Source organism: Poecilia formosa, unplaced genomic scaffold, assembly GCF_000485575.1.
Source record: "Poecilia formosa unplaced genomic scaffold, Poecilia_formosa-5.1.2 Scaffold52, whole genome shotgun sequence".
Taxonomy (NCBI): domain Eukaryota; kingdom Metazoa; phylum Chordata; class Actinopteri; order Cyprinodontiformes; family Poeciliidae; genus Poecilia; species Poecilia formosa.
In genome coordinates, this window is record NW_006799991.1 from 2,311,189 (window position 1) to 2,329,635 (window position 18,447).

General features: G+C 39.2%; 1 protein-coding gene across 1 annotated transcript in view; it reads right to left on the bottom strand.

Moving 5' to 3' along the window:
- The window catches only part of obscna (obscurin, cytoskeletal calmodulin and titin-interacting RhoGEF a), a 57,937-nt gene extending 40,527 nt beyond the window's left edge, over nt 1-17,410 (bottom strand). Inside the window, exons 1-27 of the mRNA XM_016671805.1 lie at nt 17,208-17,410; nt 15,235-15,318; nt 14,869-15,135; nt 14,023-14,184; nt 13,769-13,873; nt 13,344-13,610; nt 12,867-13,136; nt 12,125-12,391; nt 11,780-12,043; nt 11,420-11,686; nt 11,015-11,284; nt 10,664-10,930; nt 9,861-10,127; nt 8,667-8,939; nt 8,316-8,579; nt 7,956-8,222; nt 7,396-7,662; nt 7,036-7,305; nt 6,431-6,697; nt 5,097-5,372; nt 4,712-4,978; nt 4,574-4,600; nt 3,077-3,343; nt 2,132-2,437; nt 1,805-2,071; nt 1,426-1,692; nt 853-1,119 (exon numbers count right to left, since the gene is read on the bottom strand). Coding sequence (XP_016527291.1) covers nt 853-1,119; nt 1,426-1,692; nt 1,805-2,071; nt 2,132-2,437; nt 3,077-3,343; nt 4,574-4,600; nt 4,712-4,978; nt 5,097-5,372; nt 6,431-6,697; nt 7,036-7,305; nt 7,396-7,662; nt 7,956-8,222; nt 8,316-8,579; nt 8,667-8,939; nt 9,861-10,127; nt 10,664-10,930; nt 11,015-11,284; nt 11,420-11,686; nt 11,780-12,043; nt 12,125-12,391; nt 12,867-13,136; nt 13,344-13,610; nt 13,769-13,873; nt 14,023-14,184; nt 14,869-15,135; nt 15,235-15,274 — 6,265 coding nt within the window. The 5' untranslated portion in view covers nt 15,275-15,318; nt 17,208-17,410. The remainder of the gene's footprint in view (nt 1-852; nt 1,120-1,425; nt 1,693-1,804; nt 2,072-2,131; nt 2,438-3,076; nt 3,344-4,573; nt 4,601-4,711; nt 4,979-5,096; nt 5,373-6,430; nt 6,698-7,035; nt 7,306-7,395; nt 7,663-7,955; nt 8,223-8,315; nt 8,580-8,666; nt 8,940-9,860; nt 10,128-10,663; nt 10,931-11,014; nt 11,285-11,419; nt 11,687-11,779; nt 12,044-12,124; nt 12,392-12,866; nt 13,137-13,343; nt 13,611-13,768; nt 13,874-14,022; nt 14,185-14,868; nt 15,136-15,234; nt 15,319-17,207) is intronic.
- Between the last annotated feature and the right edge of the window lie 1,037 nt (nt 17,411-18,447).

Consider the following 18,447-nt stretch of genomic DNA (forward strand, 5'->3'; position numbering starts at 1 on the left):
AAAGCTTTGAAATGCATTAGAACCTCAACTGAATAAAGCCAGAGTGGCCTGTGATGCATTATAAAATGCCTGGGTTATTTACACTCAGTTGGTTAATTTTCGCTAGAATCAGTTCTTATACCTTCCTAAAAGTTCAAGACAAATAATATATTTCTTATACAGCATACGATTTCTCCAAATCTTTGTCTTCAGGTAGCTACAATTCAATCAGTAAATCAATCAAGTTTATTGTTATACCCCATTTCACCAACAAGGCAGTTCAAAGTGCTTTCCATCATAAAATTAGCAAGTGTCTATTTAGGTTTTCCCTCAAAAAGCCCCGTTTTGCTGGGATTTATGCTCTGAATGGTCAAGTGTTACACATAATTCTGGGGTACTGCCTTCTGCAAAGACAGTGCATCCATGGTTGTAATATTTGGACTTTGTAACTCTGCAGACCCACATACTTGCAAAGGTAGTTTTAATTCTCCAGTACTGCAATGTGTAGGTACAGCAAGTCAAGGCATGGTTAAATATTAAAGTACTGCCTAGTGTGGCTGATTCACATTTTTTATTACTATCATTCATATTAATAAATGTACATTACGGAAGCAAAGTTTATGTTAAAAAAAAACATGTAAAATACGATCATTAAGTCTCCTCTTCAACATAAATAAGTTTAAGCTGCTGTGGTGCAGACAGTTTGAGGAGTGAAGATCATGCATCATGCTAAAAAGTAAAAAAAAAAAAAAAAAAAAAAGTTGAGAAGAAAACCTAATGTGTCTTTTGATTTTCATTCAGTTTAAGATCATTTCTCTCAGACATGGAAGCTGTTTCACCTCATGAGATTTATAATTTAGCAAGCACTCTTACGTGTAATTGTGACATGCGCTGTGGTCTTGACATCTCCACACATACAACTGTAGAGCCCGCTGTCCTCCAGTTGGGTGTTCTTGATGGTCAGCTCCATGATGCTGTTTCGGTTTTTAATCTGGTACTTGAAATCACTCTTCAGTAGCTCTTTCCCTTTTGCCCACTCCACAGCGAGGCCGGGCTTTGACAGTTCACAGCTCAACGTCACATTGTTTTCCTCCTCCACCTGCTGGTTCCTTAGCTTTGTTTTGAATGTGACGGGCGGAGCTGCAATATGAAGAAAATGTTTATTATTTACGTTGCCTTGGGTTTTTTTGTTTAGTCCTAAAACAAAGGTTTCTTGATTTTTAAGTAAGCCTCCAGATCTTCTGCTAACTTTTATTTTTTTTTTATTTTTTTTTTTTTTACTATGGAAAAATACCTTATTTCAACAATTCCTTGAAACAATTGTTTTTATTTTACATGTAAGCTACTGGCTGAAATTAACAGTACCGTCTCAGGTTTAGAAAGGGAGCACATTTCGCAAAAACAGAAAGTTTAGGCCTTATTTAATTGTGTTTTCTGTCTTCTAACCTTTGACTGTGAGCTCAGCGGTGGATTGACTGTCCTCTGTTTTGCATGTGTATTTTCCGGCATCGTTCTCCTCCACGTTGTTGACGATCAGCTTGGTGAGACCTCTCTCTTGTTTCATCTCGTACTTGTAACCAGCCTTCAGGATGACTCTGCCTTTTCTCCAGTCGACCGGAGCGCCGGGTTTGGAGAGCTCGCAGCAGAAAGCTGCACTGTCTCCTTCCTTCACCTCCAAATTCTCAACTTCTTTCTTGAATGTCACAGGAAGAGCTGGAAAATACCGTAGGAAGTTTCAATACAGATGATCTATTTTAAATGTCTTTAACATTCTTACTTTGCAGAAAATATTGTGTCTTCCCCATACGTTCAACATGAATCATACCTCTAACTTTGATGTCAGCTGAAGTCACAGCAGTCCCAGCACAACAGCTGTATTCTCCTGCATCTGCAAGAGTTACAGTTCTAATCAGCATCTCTGCTGCTCGGCCCTCCTGCTTCATCTGGTATTTTTCTCCATCCTTCAGAAGTTGTGCATCTCTCCTCCACTCTATTGCTTGTCCAGGTTTGGAAAGTTCGCAGCGTAATGTTAGACAACCATCCTCCACTGCTTCCTGGTTCTTAAGTTTTTGCTTGAATATCACTGGGATTGCTAAGGGGAAAAAAAACAAACAAACAAAAAAACAGATCTTTCACAACATCTTCAATGCACAAGATGATTTCATTTTAAGATGGTAGTGGTGTGTCTCACCAGTAATTGCAACACTTGCTGTAGTTTTGACATCATCACAAATGCAACTGTAAGAGCCGCTGTCCTCTGGGAGGCTTTTCCTGATGAGAAGCTCTGGCTTGGAGCCGTTTTGCCTGATCTGGTATTTCTCACCGCTGGTGAGCACGACGTCACCCTTCTTCCACTGCACTGGGAAGCCCGGTTTGGAGAGCTCACAACAGAGTGCCACGCCTTTTCCCTCCTGTACTTGAATATTCTTCAGATCTTGAATGAATTTAATGGGCCTTTCTACATTAAGTAAAAGAAACATACTCAGACTGTGACTTGTTTCGTCCCAGTACCACAAGTTGTTGCATAAAGAATACTTTTGATCTAAGCAGTACACCCACACTAAATGTTAGCACAATAATCTTTTCGTCCCTCTTTCTAAACTCAAGTTACACCACTCATCCTCCTCACTGCAACCTCTCCTCATCATAATTTGATTTGATTCTAAAAACGTATTTCAGTTTTGTAAAAACCATTAACACAACAAAAACGCACTAGAATACTAAACACAGCAGATTTATTACAGATTCAGTCATACATTTACATTTATTAACACTGTTCCCAGCATAAACTAGTTGAATTATGGACAAATCAGTGTAATTCATCATCCCGTAAATTTCTTGTCACCATTCATCATTTGTCTCTTTACTACACATCTTATCTTCATTGTTTCTCCAAAACTCTTAAGTTTCCTTCAATTTAAATGCATCACACATAGAAAGGGAGTGGAGAATGTGAATTACAAATTAACAGTCCTTGGTTAACTCTATTTTGTTTTTATTTAACTCAAGAAATATCTTCTTAAACCTGAAAATGCAAACTAATAACAATGTTACTTTTTTCCAGACAAAGATTTAAACTGCATGAAGTTGCACGCACCATTCACTGTGATCTGAGCTGTTGTCCTTTCTTCCCCACATACACAGGTGTAATCTCCAGAATCCTCCACTGTGAGGTCTGTGATCTTCATTTCCACCTGCAGGTCTTTTTTCCTCATCTGGTACTTGTCTCCATTCCTGAGTAGCTGTCCTCCTCTCCTCCACTCCACAGAGTTAGCAGGCTTGTTGAGCTCACAGTGCAGAGCCACAGCATTGCCCTCTGTGACCTCCTGGTTAACTAATGGTAACTTGAAGCGTGGAGGGAGATCTGTCAGTAACGGAAAAAAAACAAAACAGTTATTTTGTTTTGTCATGGTACTGAGCTTGAGAGAGGATAAAACTGATGGCAGTAGTGGCAGGGAATGGAGGATGTCTCAGGTGAAAGGTAGGTGTCCTCACATGAAGTGTCATGCTCATAATGATCTCTATCTATTCCGGTCATAAGTAGATTTCACCCACTTCTACCAGATTACATGAAAATAATTATAATTTAGGTAATGAGTCTTTAACTAGGTGGCACCATGACACAACACACCCTTGTTTTGATGTGAAATGACTCCAGTGGATCTCAGAAAAGTACACACCCCTATTGAAATTGCTGGTTTTAGTAAAAAAAAAAACAAACAAACAAACAAACAAAAAACAAAACTAGAAATAATAATTTAAAAACTTTTTCACCTTTAATCCATAAGTTGTGTAATTAACGAAATATACAATCTAAGCTAATATTGTGTTTAAGCATCTTTAAATTGAATTTCAGCTTTCAGTCATCTTTGGTAGATACTTAAAATAAATAAGAAATCTGGAGATTTCTTTGAACATTACTTAAAATGAAGAAATGTTCAATTGTCCTTGAATGTTTTTCCTGACATTTGCACATGTCCATCCTTTAGCTGAAGTCTTAGTTTGCAGAAGACACAAAGGATTGGAGGAACGTCATTACACAAAGCAGAAGTACAGAAAATTGTCACTATAGTATTAGTTACTAAAAAGGCATAGCACTCTGGATAAAATTTCATTGAAATCTTAGAGAATCTTTTTTATCAAGAAAAAACTGGCAATGGACAAGACATGTTCACAATTAGACAGATTATGTTAACAACCACCATGTAATGTTAAATATTGCCAAGAAAAGAAGATTGGAAGCTGAATATGAATCAAAATATTTTCAAATGATTTAAAATGTTCCTACTTTGTACTTTCATAAAAACAGGCATTTTCAACAAGGGTGTCTAATTTTTAAGATCTACCTTGTTTGACATGTAATTTCACTTACATGAAGAAACAAACTGTGCAAAATACAATTGTTACTAATGAGTCAAGGAGACATCAGGAAAGGAAAATATGGCAGAATGAACACAAATCACAGCTACATTAAGCTACGTTTGGGATAAACAGGTGGATGAAAGATATGAAGCAAAAAGTCTTCTTTAGGGATTCAAGACATAAAGGAGCTGACACTGTGAGTGTGATTTTTGGTTTTTATTTTGAGGCTGACCTCTTTGACGTCTGCGCTCAGGTGATTCTGTTGAATACACGGTAAATCAATTTCACAGAAAGAAGAATGTAATATTTGAAATCATTGATAGAAAGTGTCCCGGTGTATTTTTAGAAGCCATAAAGATTTCGCTCTCACCTCGCACTCTGAGCTCAGCACTGGATTGGCTGTGTTTAGTCTTGCAGGTGTATTTGCCAGCATCGCTTTCCTCCACGTTGTTTATAATGAGTTTGGTTAGATGGCCCTCCTGCTTCATTTCATATTTCTCTCCTGGTTTCAGGATCACTCTGCCTTTTCTCCACTCCACAGCAGCTCCAGATTTGGAGAGCTCACAGCAGAAAACTCCACACTCTCCTTCTTTGACCGACAGGCGCTGGAGTTCTTGTTTGAATGTGACAGGAAGCGCTGTGGTGGCGTTTTTGAAAAACATCCGTTAAACAAACATGCTCATCTGCTCTTATTCTTCTGTAATTCTCAAAATTGTATAACTGCTATGAAGGTTTACTTTTATATCCCAACTTACCTTTGACTCTGATTTCCGCTGTGGTTTTCTCATCACCAGTAACACAGCTGTACTTCCCTGCATCATCTGGTTGTGCGTTGACAATAGTCATTGAAGCTTTCCTTCCTTCAACCTTTATCTGGTATTTATTACGGCCTAACTCTTCAGACAGCACCTGACCCTCTTTCAGCCACTGAATAGGAACTCCTTTCTTTGACAGCTCACATTGTAAAGTCACGCTATTTCCTTCTGCCACCTCTTGGCTCTTCATGCTCACTTTAAATGTGGCAGGAACCGCTATTAAAACAGAAATAATTGAGAGAATTTAAACCAAGCACAGGCAAGGCATAGTAGTTTAAAAAAAAATAAAAAATCAACTCCTCCAATACAGTACTGGGCAGTAGTTTTAGAAATACTCATCATTGGCATGAATGCCACATTAAGTTTGATGATGCATTAATGATACACTTTAATTTTTTCCAGGGTGGAATGATGGTAAAACATACAAATATAGTACATTTTGAAAACATAAAATGAGCGCACAGTTTTCCAATTTATTAACTTTCCCCTAACTCACATATCTTTCAAATTAAATATACAGACTCAAATATATCCATATATCTCCAAAGATATTTGGACTATATGGTTTTATTAGCCACCAACAACACCTCCACCATACTTGACAGTCTGTACAGTGATCCTTGGTCTTCACTTATCCAAAATACTCTCACTGTCACCACACAGCTCAACCTTTGTCTCTTCTGACACCAAAAAATATTCTGAAGGCTTTTGGGTTTTCCATGTGGGCATTTGCAAATGTTACTTGTGCTTGGGTGTTCTGACAAGGACCTTGATCCCAAACACACTCAAAACACAATGCACTGGATAAATCAGGCTAATGATAAGTAGCCCTGACCTCAATAAAATTTAAAACATTTGGACTATCAATAGACCACGCCAAGAAAGCTACCAATTGAATTAACTCTTATATGACAAGAAAGAATGACCTAACATGCAGTGAGAATTGTCTGTTGCATCCTTATTGACATGTGAATCCTGCTGTTTTTCAACATCTTGCAAAGAGATCTTCATCCAAATACTGTTTCCACATGGAGGGTATGTATTTATGAATTTAGCTTACATTGTGTGAATCTGGTAAAAGATTAAGTTCAAGCTTATCCACTCGTTTTTTTAGGCTTTATCGCTACAACCTAGATAAATATTGATTCAATGCAGCCTTTAAAGCCCAAAAGTAATATTATCTTCATGCACATGCTGCATGTTTGTAAACTTCTGGCAAGCACTTAACATTTAGGAAGATAAAATGTACTAAAATTGTCTCGCAGAAACCATACCAATGACTTTTACAGTGGCCTTTGTCTTCTGCTCTCTGCACACACAGGTGTAGATGCCGCTGTCCTCGGGCACAGCATCCCTGATGGTCAGTTCCAGGGTGGAATCCCTCTGCTTTATCTGGTACTTCTCTCCATTCTCCAACTGCTCTCCTCCAAGCCTCCACTCAACTGGGACACCAGCTTTTGAAATCTCACACTGCAGTGTGATGTTGTGTCCTTCTTCCACTTGCTGGTTCTTCAGCTTTTGCTTGAAGGTCACAGGAATGGCTAAAAGGTAAAATAAATAAATAAATAAATAAATATTTACTAAAAGACGTTGTAAAATGGCTGTTGTTTCTAAAACAGCTTGATTTTAAGGAGGACGTCGTCAGCATACAACTTTATTTCACATAAATGATATTTAAACCAGTTTAAAAGCATGTCAATCTGATAGAATCTAATGATCCTAACAAAGGCCGATGATCCAAAATATAAAATGTTTTAGCTTAATTTTCTTTTTTCTTTATTAATATAATTTATGACTAGAATGACATAAAGTCTGAATTTCTTCAACTGAAAAACAAACACTTGAATTGCGTTGTGTGTATTTATTTATTTTTTGTTACCATTTACAGTCAGGGTGGCTGTTGTCTCAATGCTTCCACAGATGCAAGTGTAGATATCACTGTCTTCAGGAGACACATCAATGATCCTGAGTTCAGTAAGAGTGTCTCTCTGTCGCACGTGATACTTTTCTCCATTCCTGATGACTCTGTCTCGACTTTTCCTCCACTCTACAGTTTGACCAGGCTTGGAGAGTTCACAACGAAATGTGGCGGTGTTGCCCTCCTCAATCAACACGTTCCTCAGCTTCTGTTTGAAGGTGACTGGCAGAGCTGAGGAGTCACGTGTAACCATTGTTTAGACAGCTAACTCCAGTTTATTCTTAAGCCCATCATTCAGCTCATTAGGTAATAAAATTTTACCGGTGATCTTGACTGTGGCAGATGTCATCTGATCAGCACACTCACAGCTGTACACCCCACTGTCCTCAGGTGCAGGTTTCCAAATCAGGAGCTCCAAAGTGGTCTCCCTTTTCCTCATCTGGAACTTGACACCATTCCTCAGCAGTTCGTGCTCCTTCCTCCATTCTACTGGGATTCCAGGCTTAGAAATTTCACAGCGCAATATCACACTGCTGCCCTCCTCAGCTTGTAGGTTCTTCAGTTTCTGAACGAATGTAATGGGAATAGCTGGGAAAAACACAGAACATACTGAACTTTCAACTTCTCAGATCACAACTACAAAACAGACTAAAACATTTTTTTTGGTTGTTTTCAAGATTTATTTTTTTTTTTAAAGAAAAGTGTTGCAAAATAAAAATGCAGTTATAGTAACAAATACTTTTAAAATGTAAAACCTAAGAACTTCTCTGTGTCTCTTGCTCAGTGTTTCATATTTGTAGAAAAAATACACATTTTGTAACACAAAGCTTTTCAGTAAGACAGTAAACATTGTGAACAAAAAGTCTATTTATATAGCTTACCATGCACTTTGAGACTGGCTGTCGTCTGGTGTTGCCTGCAATGGCATGTGTACTCTCCTGAGTCCTCAGGCAGAAGTGCTCTGATGGTGAAAGAGATGATGGTTTTCCTCTGCTTCATGACATACTTTTCTCCAGGTCGGATGTTCTCAAAACCTTTCCTCCAATGAAACTGGACTCCAGGTAAAGAATATTCACAGGTAAGTGTAACAGCCTCTCCTTCTTTGGCCTCCACAGCATGCAGAGGCTGGGTGAACTCTGCTGGGATGGCTGAAGAAGACAGGAACCTTTTACAAAACCTGCTACGACTTTAGTAAATAAGGAAGACATGGTAACAATAAATGGCACATTTTATGTTCATACCTTTGACAGTAACGACAGCTGTGGTTGTGACTGAGCCAGCACTGCACTCGTACACTCCAGCATCACTGTTGCTGACCTCTCGAATGGTCAGTCGGGCTTCACAGCCAGAATGGGTGGTGAAGTATCTGGAGGAGTGCCACATCAGGCAGCCATCTTTGTACCACAAGATGTGACATGGCTTGGAAGTCACACAAGACAAAACTAAGCCTCCTCCCTCAAAAGCCTCACAGTCTTCCAGTGATTTGATGATGGTAGGACGCCTCTCTGGTAACATGAAGACAAACGGACTTATTATCTCTGACTGAAGAGTAAATAAATATTAAGTAGTCATAGAAAGGTCAAAGTCCTTACCTCTAACTAGCAGTGAGGCATAAGATCTTTTGTCCCCTGCTACAAACGAAATAGTACCAGTGTCTTTACGGGCAAGTTGTCTAAATGTAAGGGTGTGGAAACCTCCCGGTGTCACCTGGATCTCATTGAGCTCATTAGTATAAAGCAGAGTCTCGTCCAGATACCACTTGACCCCCCAATAGTTATCGGGACAAATTCGACACCTGAATGTTACAGTGTCACCTTCGAGGCACTCCACATCTTCTAATTCATCCAAGATTATCACCTTCTGACCTGAAATAAGGAAAAGTCATAACCACATGAAGACTAAATACAGTAACTATTATCAGCTTTTAAACTTTTGTCCTCATCTTATCATTTTATCAGGATTTGATGGTACCTGAGATAATCAAAGTACTTGACTAATAAATAGTCTAGAAATAAAAATCTGAAAAGTCTGCTGGGCTTTTGCATAAAGCCAAGCTGAGCCAATATTTTGTAGAACAAATCTTCCTGGGATTTTTGCGTTTCAAATCTAGAGACTGAGAGCTATATCTATTCTTTGCAAAATGACAAAAGTTCAGTTAATGTGCTAAAGAGTGCCTGTTAAGATCAATTTTCAAGTACTGCAACAGATTCTCCTTCTGAACCACGACTTTGTCACATTTCCATATTTTTGCTGTGTCCCCAAAATGACTTATAGTAATCTGCAGTTCATTCAGAAATACAAGAGTTAGACTAAATACATCTGCAGATTCTTCTTTCTAAACATTTTGAAAACCATGTATTCTTTTGCTTATACTACATGGTTACCCATCTATTTTTGCTTTATCACATAATTCCTACAAAGTACAGTGTAGTTTATGATTATAATGTGGCAAAATCAGAATACTTTTAGATGAATACTTTGAATTTGAATGAATACTTTTAAAGAGACACTATGATCACAATGGTTTTCGGGAGCTTTTTTAAAAAAAAGCTATGATTTTTGCCAAGAAAAACAGTAATTAATAGCTGCTTACTGTTAAGGTCTTATATTACTTCATTTTAATAAATCAGCTATTGGAGTATTTTCCGTTATATTGTGTTGGATGACCGAAACGTCAGCAAAAACTTATTTTATATGGCACAGCATAGGAACCCTTTTGAAAGGAAGTAAACATGGTTGATCAGCAGTGATCCTACCAAACTAACACACTTTGCATATTGACTCACCCTGCACAGTAAGTTGTGCCCGGCTCTGCATGGTACCAACATCGCACACATAAATATCCGTGTCTGTTTTCTCTAGGCAGGTGATGGTAAGGGATAGAACCACTCCCCTCTGTTTGATGACGTACTTCTTCCCAGGTCTGAGCTCCGCCATGCCCTTTAGCCATGTCGCACGCTTGGCAGGCCGCCTGGTTTCACACTCCAGTGTCACTTTACCCTTTTCTTCTCCTCGAGTATCTCTCAACTCCCTTGCAAAAGTGTGCTGAAGTTCTAAATTGAAGAGAAAGTAAGTTCAGTCGATTTTGCCAAAATACATACTTTTTTTTTTATTTACACAACATAATTATAATAAATTATTATTTTTTATCCTGATTTTAATAAGGCAACGTCATATGCCAGCATTATTTTAGCGCATTGCCAGCAGTCTTTCTTCATATAAGTTGCAGGAGATTCGTTCGTACTATGAAGTTAATCTCCAATTCCAATACATCCTAAAGATGCTGTTTTACATGAAGATCTTTGTTGTTCTTGAGAAAGCTTTTTGAGTTATTTGGGCCTTTGTGATATGGTGAATTAACTTGCTGGGACACAGTGTGCTGATAAAAAGATACTGATCATTTACACCAATTTCTGAAACCCTCATCCAAATCATACAGCTGGAATCAAGATTCACTGGGGACGAGAACAGTTTTTCAATTGTTGGTGAGCCAGTGTGAATCGTAGCCTCAGAAACAAAATAACATCAGCTGTATCCCATGAGACTCTTACTTCAAGTGAAAGATTAATAAAAAATAAAACATAACTACCTCTGATCTCCACCTTGGCTCGGGATGCAACACCATCAGCCTCGCAGCAGTATTCACCAGAGTCTCTGATGGAGGCATTCTTGATCACCAGGCGTGCCAGGTTCTTCTCAATGCTCATCTCATATTTAGGGCTCTGCCTGATAGGACGTCCATTTTTCAGCCACCGAATGGTGGCTTCTGGTTTGGTGATTTCACAGCTCAGCTCAGCGTCCTCCCCAGGTACAGCCTTTACATTGAGCAGGTCCCTGAAGATGTGCACAGGCTTCTCTAAAGGAGGAAAAATACTAAGCACCTTACTATCTGCTTCAAATTGGCAAAACAAGCACATATTAATAAGACAGAGCTGTTCACCTTTCACAAATAACATGGTTCTACAACTCAGGTCTTTAATTGTGAAGACAACGTCACCAGCGTCAGAGAGTACGACATCTCTAATCCCCATCTTATAGATGCGATTGTTGTGGACAAGCTGAATGCGACTGTTGGTAACCACCACCTGACCGTTGATGGTCCAAATGGGTTCATCATCCAGTTCATGAGAGAGAAGGCACTCAAAAGTACAGTTTTCACTCTCCAGAACAGATACTGTCTTTATCCGCTGAACAATGGTAACATGTAGATCTGCAAACACAAGAATTGATAAAAACAGCCCCACTCAGGTGAATGTGGTAAAGAGTTGGCTATTTTAGACTGAACTACACCAACTGCAAAAAATGAAGGGGTTAAACTGTCCAGTACAGTTTACAGCTTCCTTACCATGTACTGTAACTTTAGCCTTGGACTGACTGGTGCCCAGGTCACAAGTGTACTGTCCAGCATCGTTCTTGCTTAGTGAGTGGATGATCAGTGCCCTGGACTTCCCGCACTGTACAAACTCATGTTTATCATCAGATGTCAGGACAGTTCCATCCTTCCTCCAGAGAGGTGTTACTGAATCTTTAGAGATTTCACACTGCAAGCAGACCTCCCCTTGCTCTTCTCCAACGACATCCTCCAAAGACCTAAGAAACACTGCCGGGCGCTCTGGAGACAACAAAAGTTCAAGCGAGTTTATGTGTTCCCCTAATTCAGGTGGGGTTTTTTTTATCATGATCTTCAGATAATTCCGTATCTGACCTTTAACCTTTAAGATGGTTGTCTCATTGAGAAGGCCTGCTTTAAATGTGACCCTGCTCTCCTGTGGTCTAAGCTTTTGCATCACGAGGCTGTGCATTGTGCCCATGTGATGGATCCGGTTGATGGCGTTAGCGCTGAGGCGGACGTTGTTAACCAGCCACTCGGCATTGGCAACAACATAGTTGAGCTCACATGAAAAAGTGGCAGTGCCATCTTCCTCAATGTCAGCAGGCTCAAGATGCTTGACCAGCTTCAATGTTTTTGCTGTAACACAAAGACACAAATGATCATGATTAAGCAAACTGCATACCACAGTGATATTAAAAAGACCTTTTATTGACGCACCTTCAACCTTGACCTGTGCTGTGCTTTGTGAACCTCCAGCCATGCAGCGGTACTGTCCTGCGTCAGTCCCCGTCAGGCCGTGAATGATCAGTTCCACTCGTTTCCCCTCTCTCTTCATGGTGTATTTGTTTGAGATCTTCAGAGCGGTGCGACCTTTAAACCACCGCACGACTCGGGGAGACGGGGCAAACTCACAGCACAAACTCACAGAGCTGCTCTCCCTTGCCTCCACATCATCTAAGTGCTGAACAACCTCAAGAGGTCGCTCTAATGAGGGGATGCGCACAACATCCAAATTAATTAGAGTTTTGCAGCGCATGATCATTGGGTCTTTGTTATCAAGAAGAAATGTAAACAATTTTTAAAAATATTAATCAAAGCAAATATATCAAAGCAAATTAATCTAAATCCTACCAAGGCTCCAAGTAAAAGGCACCGAATTTAACAACCAAAATTCTACATTGCAAATACAGATGTGGCACTCATGTAACAGATGTTTCACGGTATATTAAAACAAAATATATTGTTGGTTTTAATAAAAAACAATAATGTCGAAGCCATTTTTATTTTTTTACATCTGGCAAATACAGGAAATTGTTTGTTTTTTTCTTCACTGCCTTTAAAGTCATATAATTCCTTGCAAATGCTTTTTTGAAGTATTTTCCTAATTTTTTCACGTTAGAACATCGGTGCATCACATTGGGATGTCATGTCATTTTGAATGGAGGGCAGGAAAACTCACCCTTCACAGAAAGCTGAGCGGTGGAACGGCTCTTCCCAGCCACAAACACCACAGGCCCTGACATGGAGCTGTCTGTGCTTGTGAAACAGAGACTGTGGAGGTTCCCCTGCCGGTCAATGTTCACTCCTGCAGAGTGCTCCAGGACCTCACTGTTTAGGGTCCACTTTGGGGGCCTCCCAGACTTTAGACTGGTTTCTACCTGGAATAGTGCAGGCTTCGGCTCCATCACCTCCACAGATTTCATCCCCCGCACTATGCTGATGGCTTGCTCTGCATGTGCAACAATAACACATATTAAAGTGACCACACAGCTTGTGCTTCCTGATTTGTGTCTTTGAAGAAAAGAAACACAAATATGTTAGCTGCTATTCATGATCCTGCACTTAAAGCTACTTTGCAAAAGTTGTACATTTTATGTAAAACAGATAGACCTAACACTATATCTTATTCTGTTTTCTTTGACAACAAGTATCCCACCCTCCACTAAAAGTTGACATGAAGTTTTGTCATCCCCTGCATCACATGTGTAGGTGTCTTCATCTGAAGAGCGAACATCTTCGATGGTCAGCTGCCTGTAGACATCCTGGCTGATTAGCTGATACTTCTTGCAGGGCAGGAGCTCCTTCCTGTTCTTGTACCATCTGACCTGAGCATTAGGCCGTGACACCTGGCACTCTAGTAAACCTCTGTGGCGATACATGGCAATTTTGACCCTCAGTGGTCGAGCTATTTGGACTGGCAGCTCTATAAGAAAAGAACAAAAAACATCAATGGTGAAAAATGTTTATCTTTAACAGTTGAATATTCTATTTCTATTGTGCATTGAAGATGTCTGATTTAGTCAAAAATCTGAACAGCAATGATCACATTGCTGTATATCAGGTGGGAGTGTGTTGACTCACCTTTTACTGCAAGAGTGGCGTAAGATGACACTCGCTCTGCAGTGAATCTGATTTCACCTGCATGTTCTGGTCTGACAGACTTGAAGAGCAAAGCATGAGTTTTACCTGAAATTAGATTATGTTGAATACTTTTATATTTTCCACTTTCATCCATCATGTCTAGTTGTCTTTGAGTTCAAGATGCATTTTAAAGACTAAATGAGAAGTAAACACAGTGGTGAACACCTGTGCTTGTGAATGATAAATTTTCTCACCCTGATGTCTTATCTTGATGTTGTCTCCAGGTCGGATTCTGCAGTCATCACGATACCACCGACCATCCACATCCACCTGATTGACTTCACATATAAAACTAACGGGTTGACGCTCAAGCGTATCCACATCCTCCAGCTCTTTCACAATATATATGTCTCTAGCTGACAGAAAAATTTAAAGTATGACCATCGTGTTAATGATAGAACTACAATGTGCTTTTTTTTGTATCTTTGCATCATTTTTTTTATACTTGATAAAGAATGAGTAAAATGAGAAAAAAATGCTGATGAAGGAAACAGAGTGAGATGATAATTAATATGTTCCTGACTTGAATACATAAAAAAATGCTATAGTGAGAAACTATTGTTTCTAACAAAATTACTTATAGCACAAGGTGCTGTAGCAGTTGGAATTGTGTGGCGTCTCTTTAAGGCAGCTTAAGTTACTGTTTAGTGAGATCACAACTATTCATCACTGCCCTCTAGAGTTATAAGAGAATGTATGATGTTTGATGAGACATCAGATGTTCAAGTGGGTTTTGTGAAGCTGATACAGATAGTGCTTAAATGACAAAACATGGTTTTCCAAGTTTTTGACTGTCCTGCCAAATATTACCACCACCTTCTCTCAACCACTAAATACTAAAACAACCCCCATTACAGCACCCTAATACTTTTTGTTCCACCAGAGTATAAATATAACATGACAGAGGGCCCTTTCTATTAAAAACTAACCGTTAGGCTGCCGTCGTGTATAATAACCAGAATATTGATGGGTGTAACTCCCCTATTGTCAAGTATGGTGGAACACACACATAAATGTTTGAGTGTGCTGGATCACCTTACCTCTAACAATGAGTCTGCCTGATGTCTCAACCTCACTGGCCCGGAAACAGTATAAACCAGCATCTCCCAAAGCCACTCGGTTCAGGATGAGGCAGTGTTTCTTCCCGTGCGTGCTGATGCGACAACTTGGTTTCGACTTAACCTGCATCCCATCCCTGATCCAAACGCCTTCTATGTAAGCCAGGTTAAGAGTCACCTCAAAGGAGCAACTCTCACACTCGGACACCTCCACATCCTCCAATCCTTTCACCACTTTCAGTCGGTTCACTGGCAAGCACACAACATTAGAGTTTTGAGAGGCAGCTAATCAGAGCACAAAAACCACTGAAAATTGGTTTTGAAAGTAAGTTTGATTGGAAAACCTACTTGCAGCTGCAACAATCCCTCCAGTTTTATTGTCCCCCATATCTCCAGAGGATGATGGATGTTTATTTACTTTCTACAAGGAATCTGCAGTGAAGAGAGAAATAGAAATAAGGTTCTAAGTAGATATCCGTTACATCTTTATGAAAAAAATAGTGTCTTACTAAGACTAAAACAAACCTGAATCTCTTTCCACTCATTCATTCAGTTTGAGATCACACGTCACAACGACAATTTTGCCTTTACTACAGAAACTCACAAATGCAATGACCTAACTCACAGTCTACTACTGAAAATGGTTTTTACTAGAGGCCTGACCAACCAAAGAAAAAAACCCAAATACTTATTCTCTCTTATGTACGATCTTTGTGATAGCATGCCAGCCATCCCAGAGGTCTTCATTCCAACAGGAAAAACTAAACATACATTAGCAAGAATATGCAAGATTGGCCTAATTAGTACATATTGTTCACTTGAGGCTGAGGGGCATTTTTAACATAATTTGAATTTTGTGGTTTAATGTCAAAATGTTAAAAAAAAAATGTTCAAGGGTTCTGAATACTTTTGCAAGGCACTGTAGCACAAGATAAGACGGTGACAAACACTGGCTGCCAACAATCAATCTTATAATAAGGACAACATTGTACGTTTGAGTCTCAAAACAACATCTCATTTTTATTAGAGATGTTGCCACTACAAAAGATTAGACTCTTTTGGTTTAGAAGTGTGTTAATGGGAATATCTGCTAATTTATTTCAGGAAAGTATATTTAAGGTCAGACACTGATGTTGTACGAGGCTTGGCTCACAGCCTCCCCACTGTTTCATCCCAATAGATTTCTTATGGTTGGAGGTCAAGCCTTGTACAGCAAGTCCAGTTCCTATACACCAGTCTCACCCAGTCATTTCCTCACAGGCCTTGATTTGCACACTGTTGTTCAGTAACACTTGAACTGAAGGGACCATCTCCTGATTGTTCCTATAGAGTCAGGAGATGGCCTGACTCTATAGTCAGACACGTACAGCTGACCAAACTGTTTTGGTAAGTTGAAGCATAAAGAGTTCTGGACCCCAACCTCTGAAGGAAACAGCTCCACACCGTAATTCCCTCTGCACAAAACTTTACACTTGATGCAAGGGTCAGACAAGTGCTGTTTGGCAAATGCCAAACCCAGACTTGTCTGTTAGATTGCCAGAAAGAATGGCATGATTTGTCTCTCCAGAGAACATTTCTCCACTGGTCTAGAATCTGGTTTATGTGTGCTTGATATCTCTGTAGTTGATGCTTTGTGTTGGACTTGGTGATGTAAGTCTCACAGGTAGCTAGCTGTTCTAATGAAAGCCACATGAAGCTCTGAGGTCTGTAACTATAGTCTGCAAAGAGTTGGAGACCTCTATACATTATACATAAGCCAACATCCACAGAATCCACTACAGGATTTTCCTTGGACTACTCCTGTTTTGGCAAAGTTGTTGTTATTCCTAATTGCTTCCACTTTGTCATAATATCACTAATAATTGACTGTGGAATAGTTTGAGGAAATCTCATGACTGGACTTAATGCACAGGTGGCATCCTATCATAGAAACACACTTGAATTCACTGAGCGACTCTTTCTTTTACAGATCTTTGTAGAAGTATTTCTCACAATTAGGGGCTGGGTCTTACACACACGCAGCCATGAAAGTAACTGGAACACTTGAACGTAGTGACGAGGTGTTGACCCAGTACTTTTGGCTTTATGGTGTATCAAAAGATATCATGCAGAGTTGACAGTCTGACAACAATATGTCAGCAAAGGTGTAAATCTAATAAACAAATATATCTAACAAAACATAAAAATAAAAAGCAGATGATGTTAAAATACAACTGCCAAATGTTTAGTCATTAACAGGACTCAGATATATTGTGGAAAAGATTAGTCAAGGCTTTAGACTTTTACAAATGATAAGGCGTCAAACGCAGTGATTAACTTACCTAAACTTGCAGATAGAATGTCCTTACATCCATCTTGTTGCCTCAGGAAAATTATAAATGATCCATTATGACATCAGATCTGTCAATCCCGCCTTATACAAAGCCTTCAAGTTGAACGGAAAAAGCTTAACCAGTAAAAAGTAAGTCCAAGTTTGTTTGCTACATCCAGGTCTCTAAAGTTGACAACCTACAATACGCTTAGTGTTTTTGTGGTGTGATGGAGCAGGGTGCCGAACAGCTGACATATCTGTCCCCGCATACTAACCTCCAAAATAGCATTCTGGCAGTGTGAAGGCAAAGATATCTTTGGCTTTAATTGTGCTGGGAGGCAACTTGTTTTCAAGCATCAATGAAACCATCAACAATCTAAATCCAAACTACAGGATTAGTGTGTTTGATTGTTTTCTCTGCGCATGAATGAGTGGCTCACAATTTTCCTCAAAACAATAAAAAGACCTTCTTGCATCATGTTATAGCTTGAGAACCCTCTCTTAGTGCTCACTGATGTCTGGCATTAGTTTAAACTTCAGGTCAGATGAAATCATTTCCATGCATCTCCAAAGGGGGGTTTCCATCTGCTGCTGCAGTGGAAAGGACATCAAAGATTAAGCAACATGAAGTATCCTATTTCACTGAATAAAGACAACAAAAAAAAAAGAAAAAAAACTATCCAAAAATATTTCCACACAACACTGATTACGTTACATTTACTTCAATTTGGATAAGTTGAAAAGTAATAAGTTAAAGTAGTTCAAACATTAACTATCTTAAATTGACAACACTCTCACTCTCTTTCTTTACTATCTCTATTATAATTTCTTTATTTTTAACCATACTTTAAGTTTATGGGTCACCCTCATCTGCATGAAACACAGCCAGCAGCAACCACTGCTGTGTCTAAACCCTTGTGATGGACAGGTCCATGTGCTGTGGAGCTTTGTTAAGACCAGTGAAACTCTAGCGACATAATAATCTCTGCTGAGTCCTACCGGGACACAAGAAAACAACTTGTCGTCACACAGACAAGAATAGCAGTATAAAGAATTAAATTGCTATCTGTTCACAAGTCCTTATCAGCCTCTTTTTTTATTATTATTTATTTATTTTTAACTCAAATTGTCTTTGACATTTAAAAATAGAAATAAAATGAGTTTTAACAGAAGAAGGCTTTGATTTTTGGACTATTTTCCTTACATCACATCCAAAAAGATATCTGAAAAGGCATAAAGCTTGCAAAAGT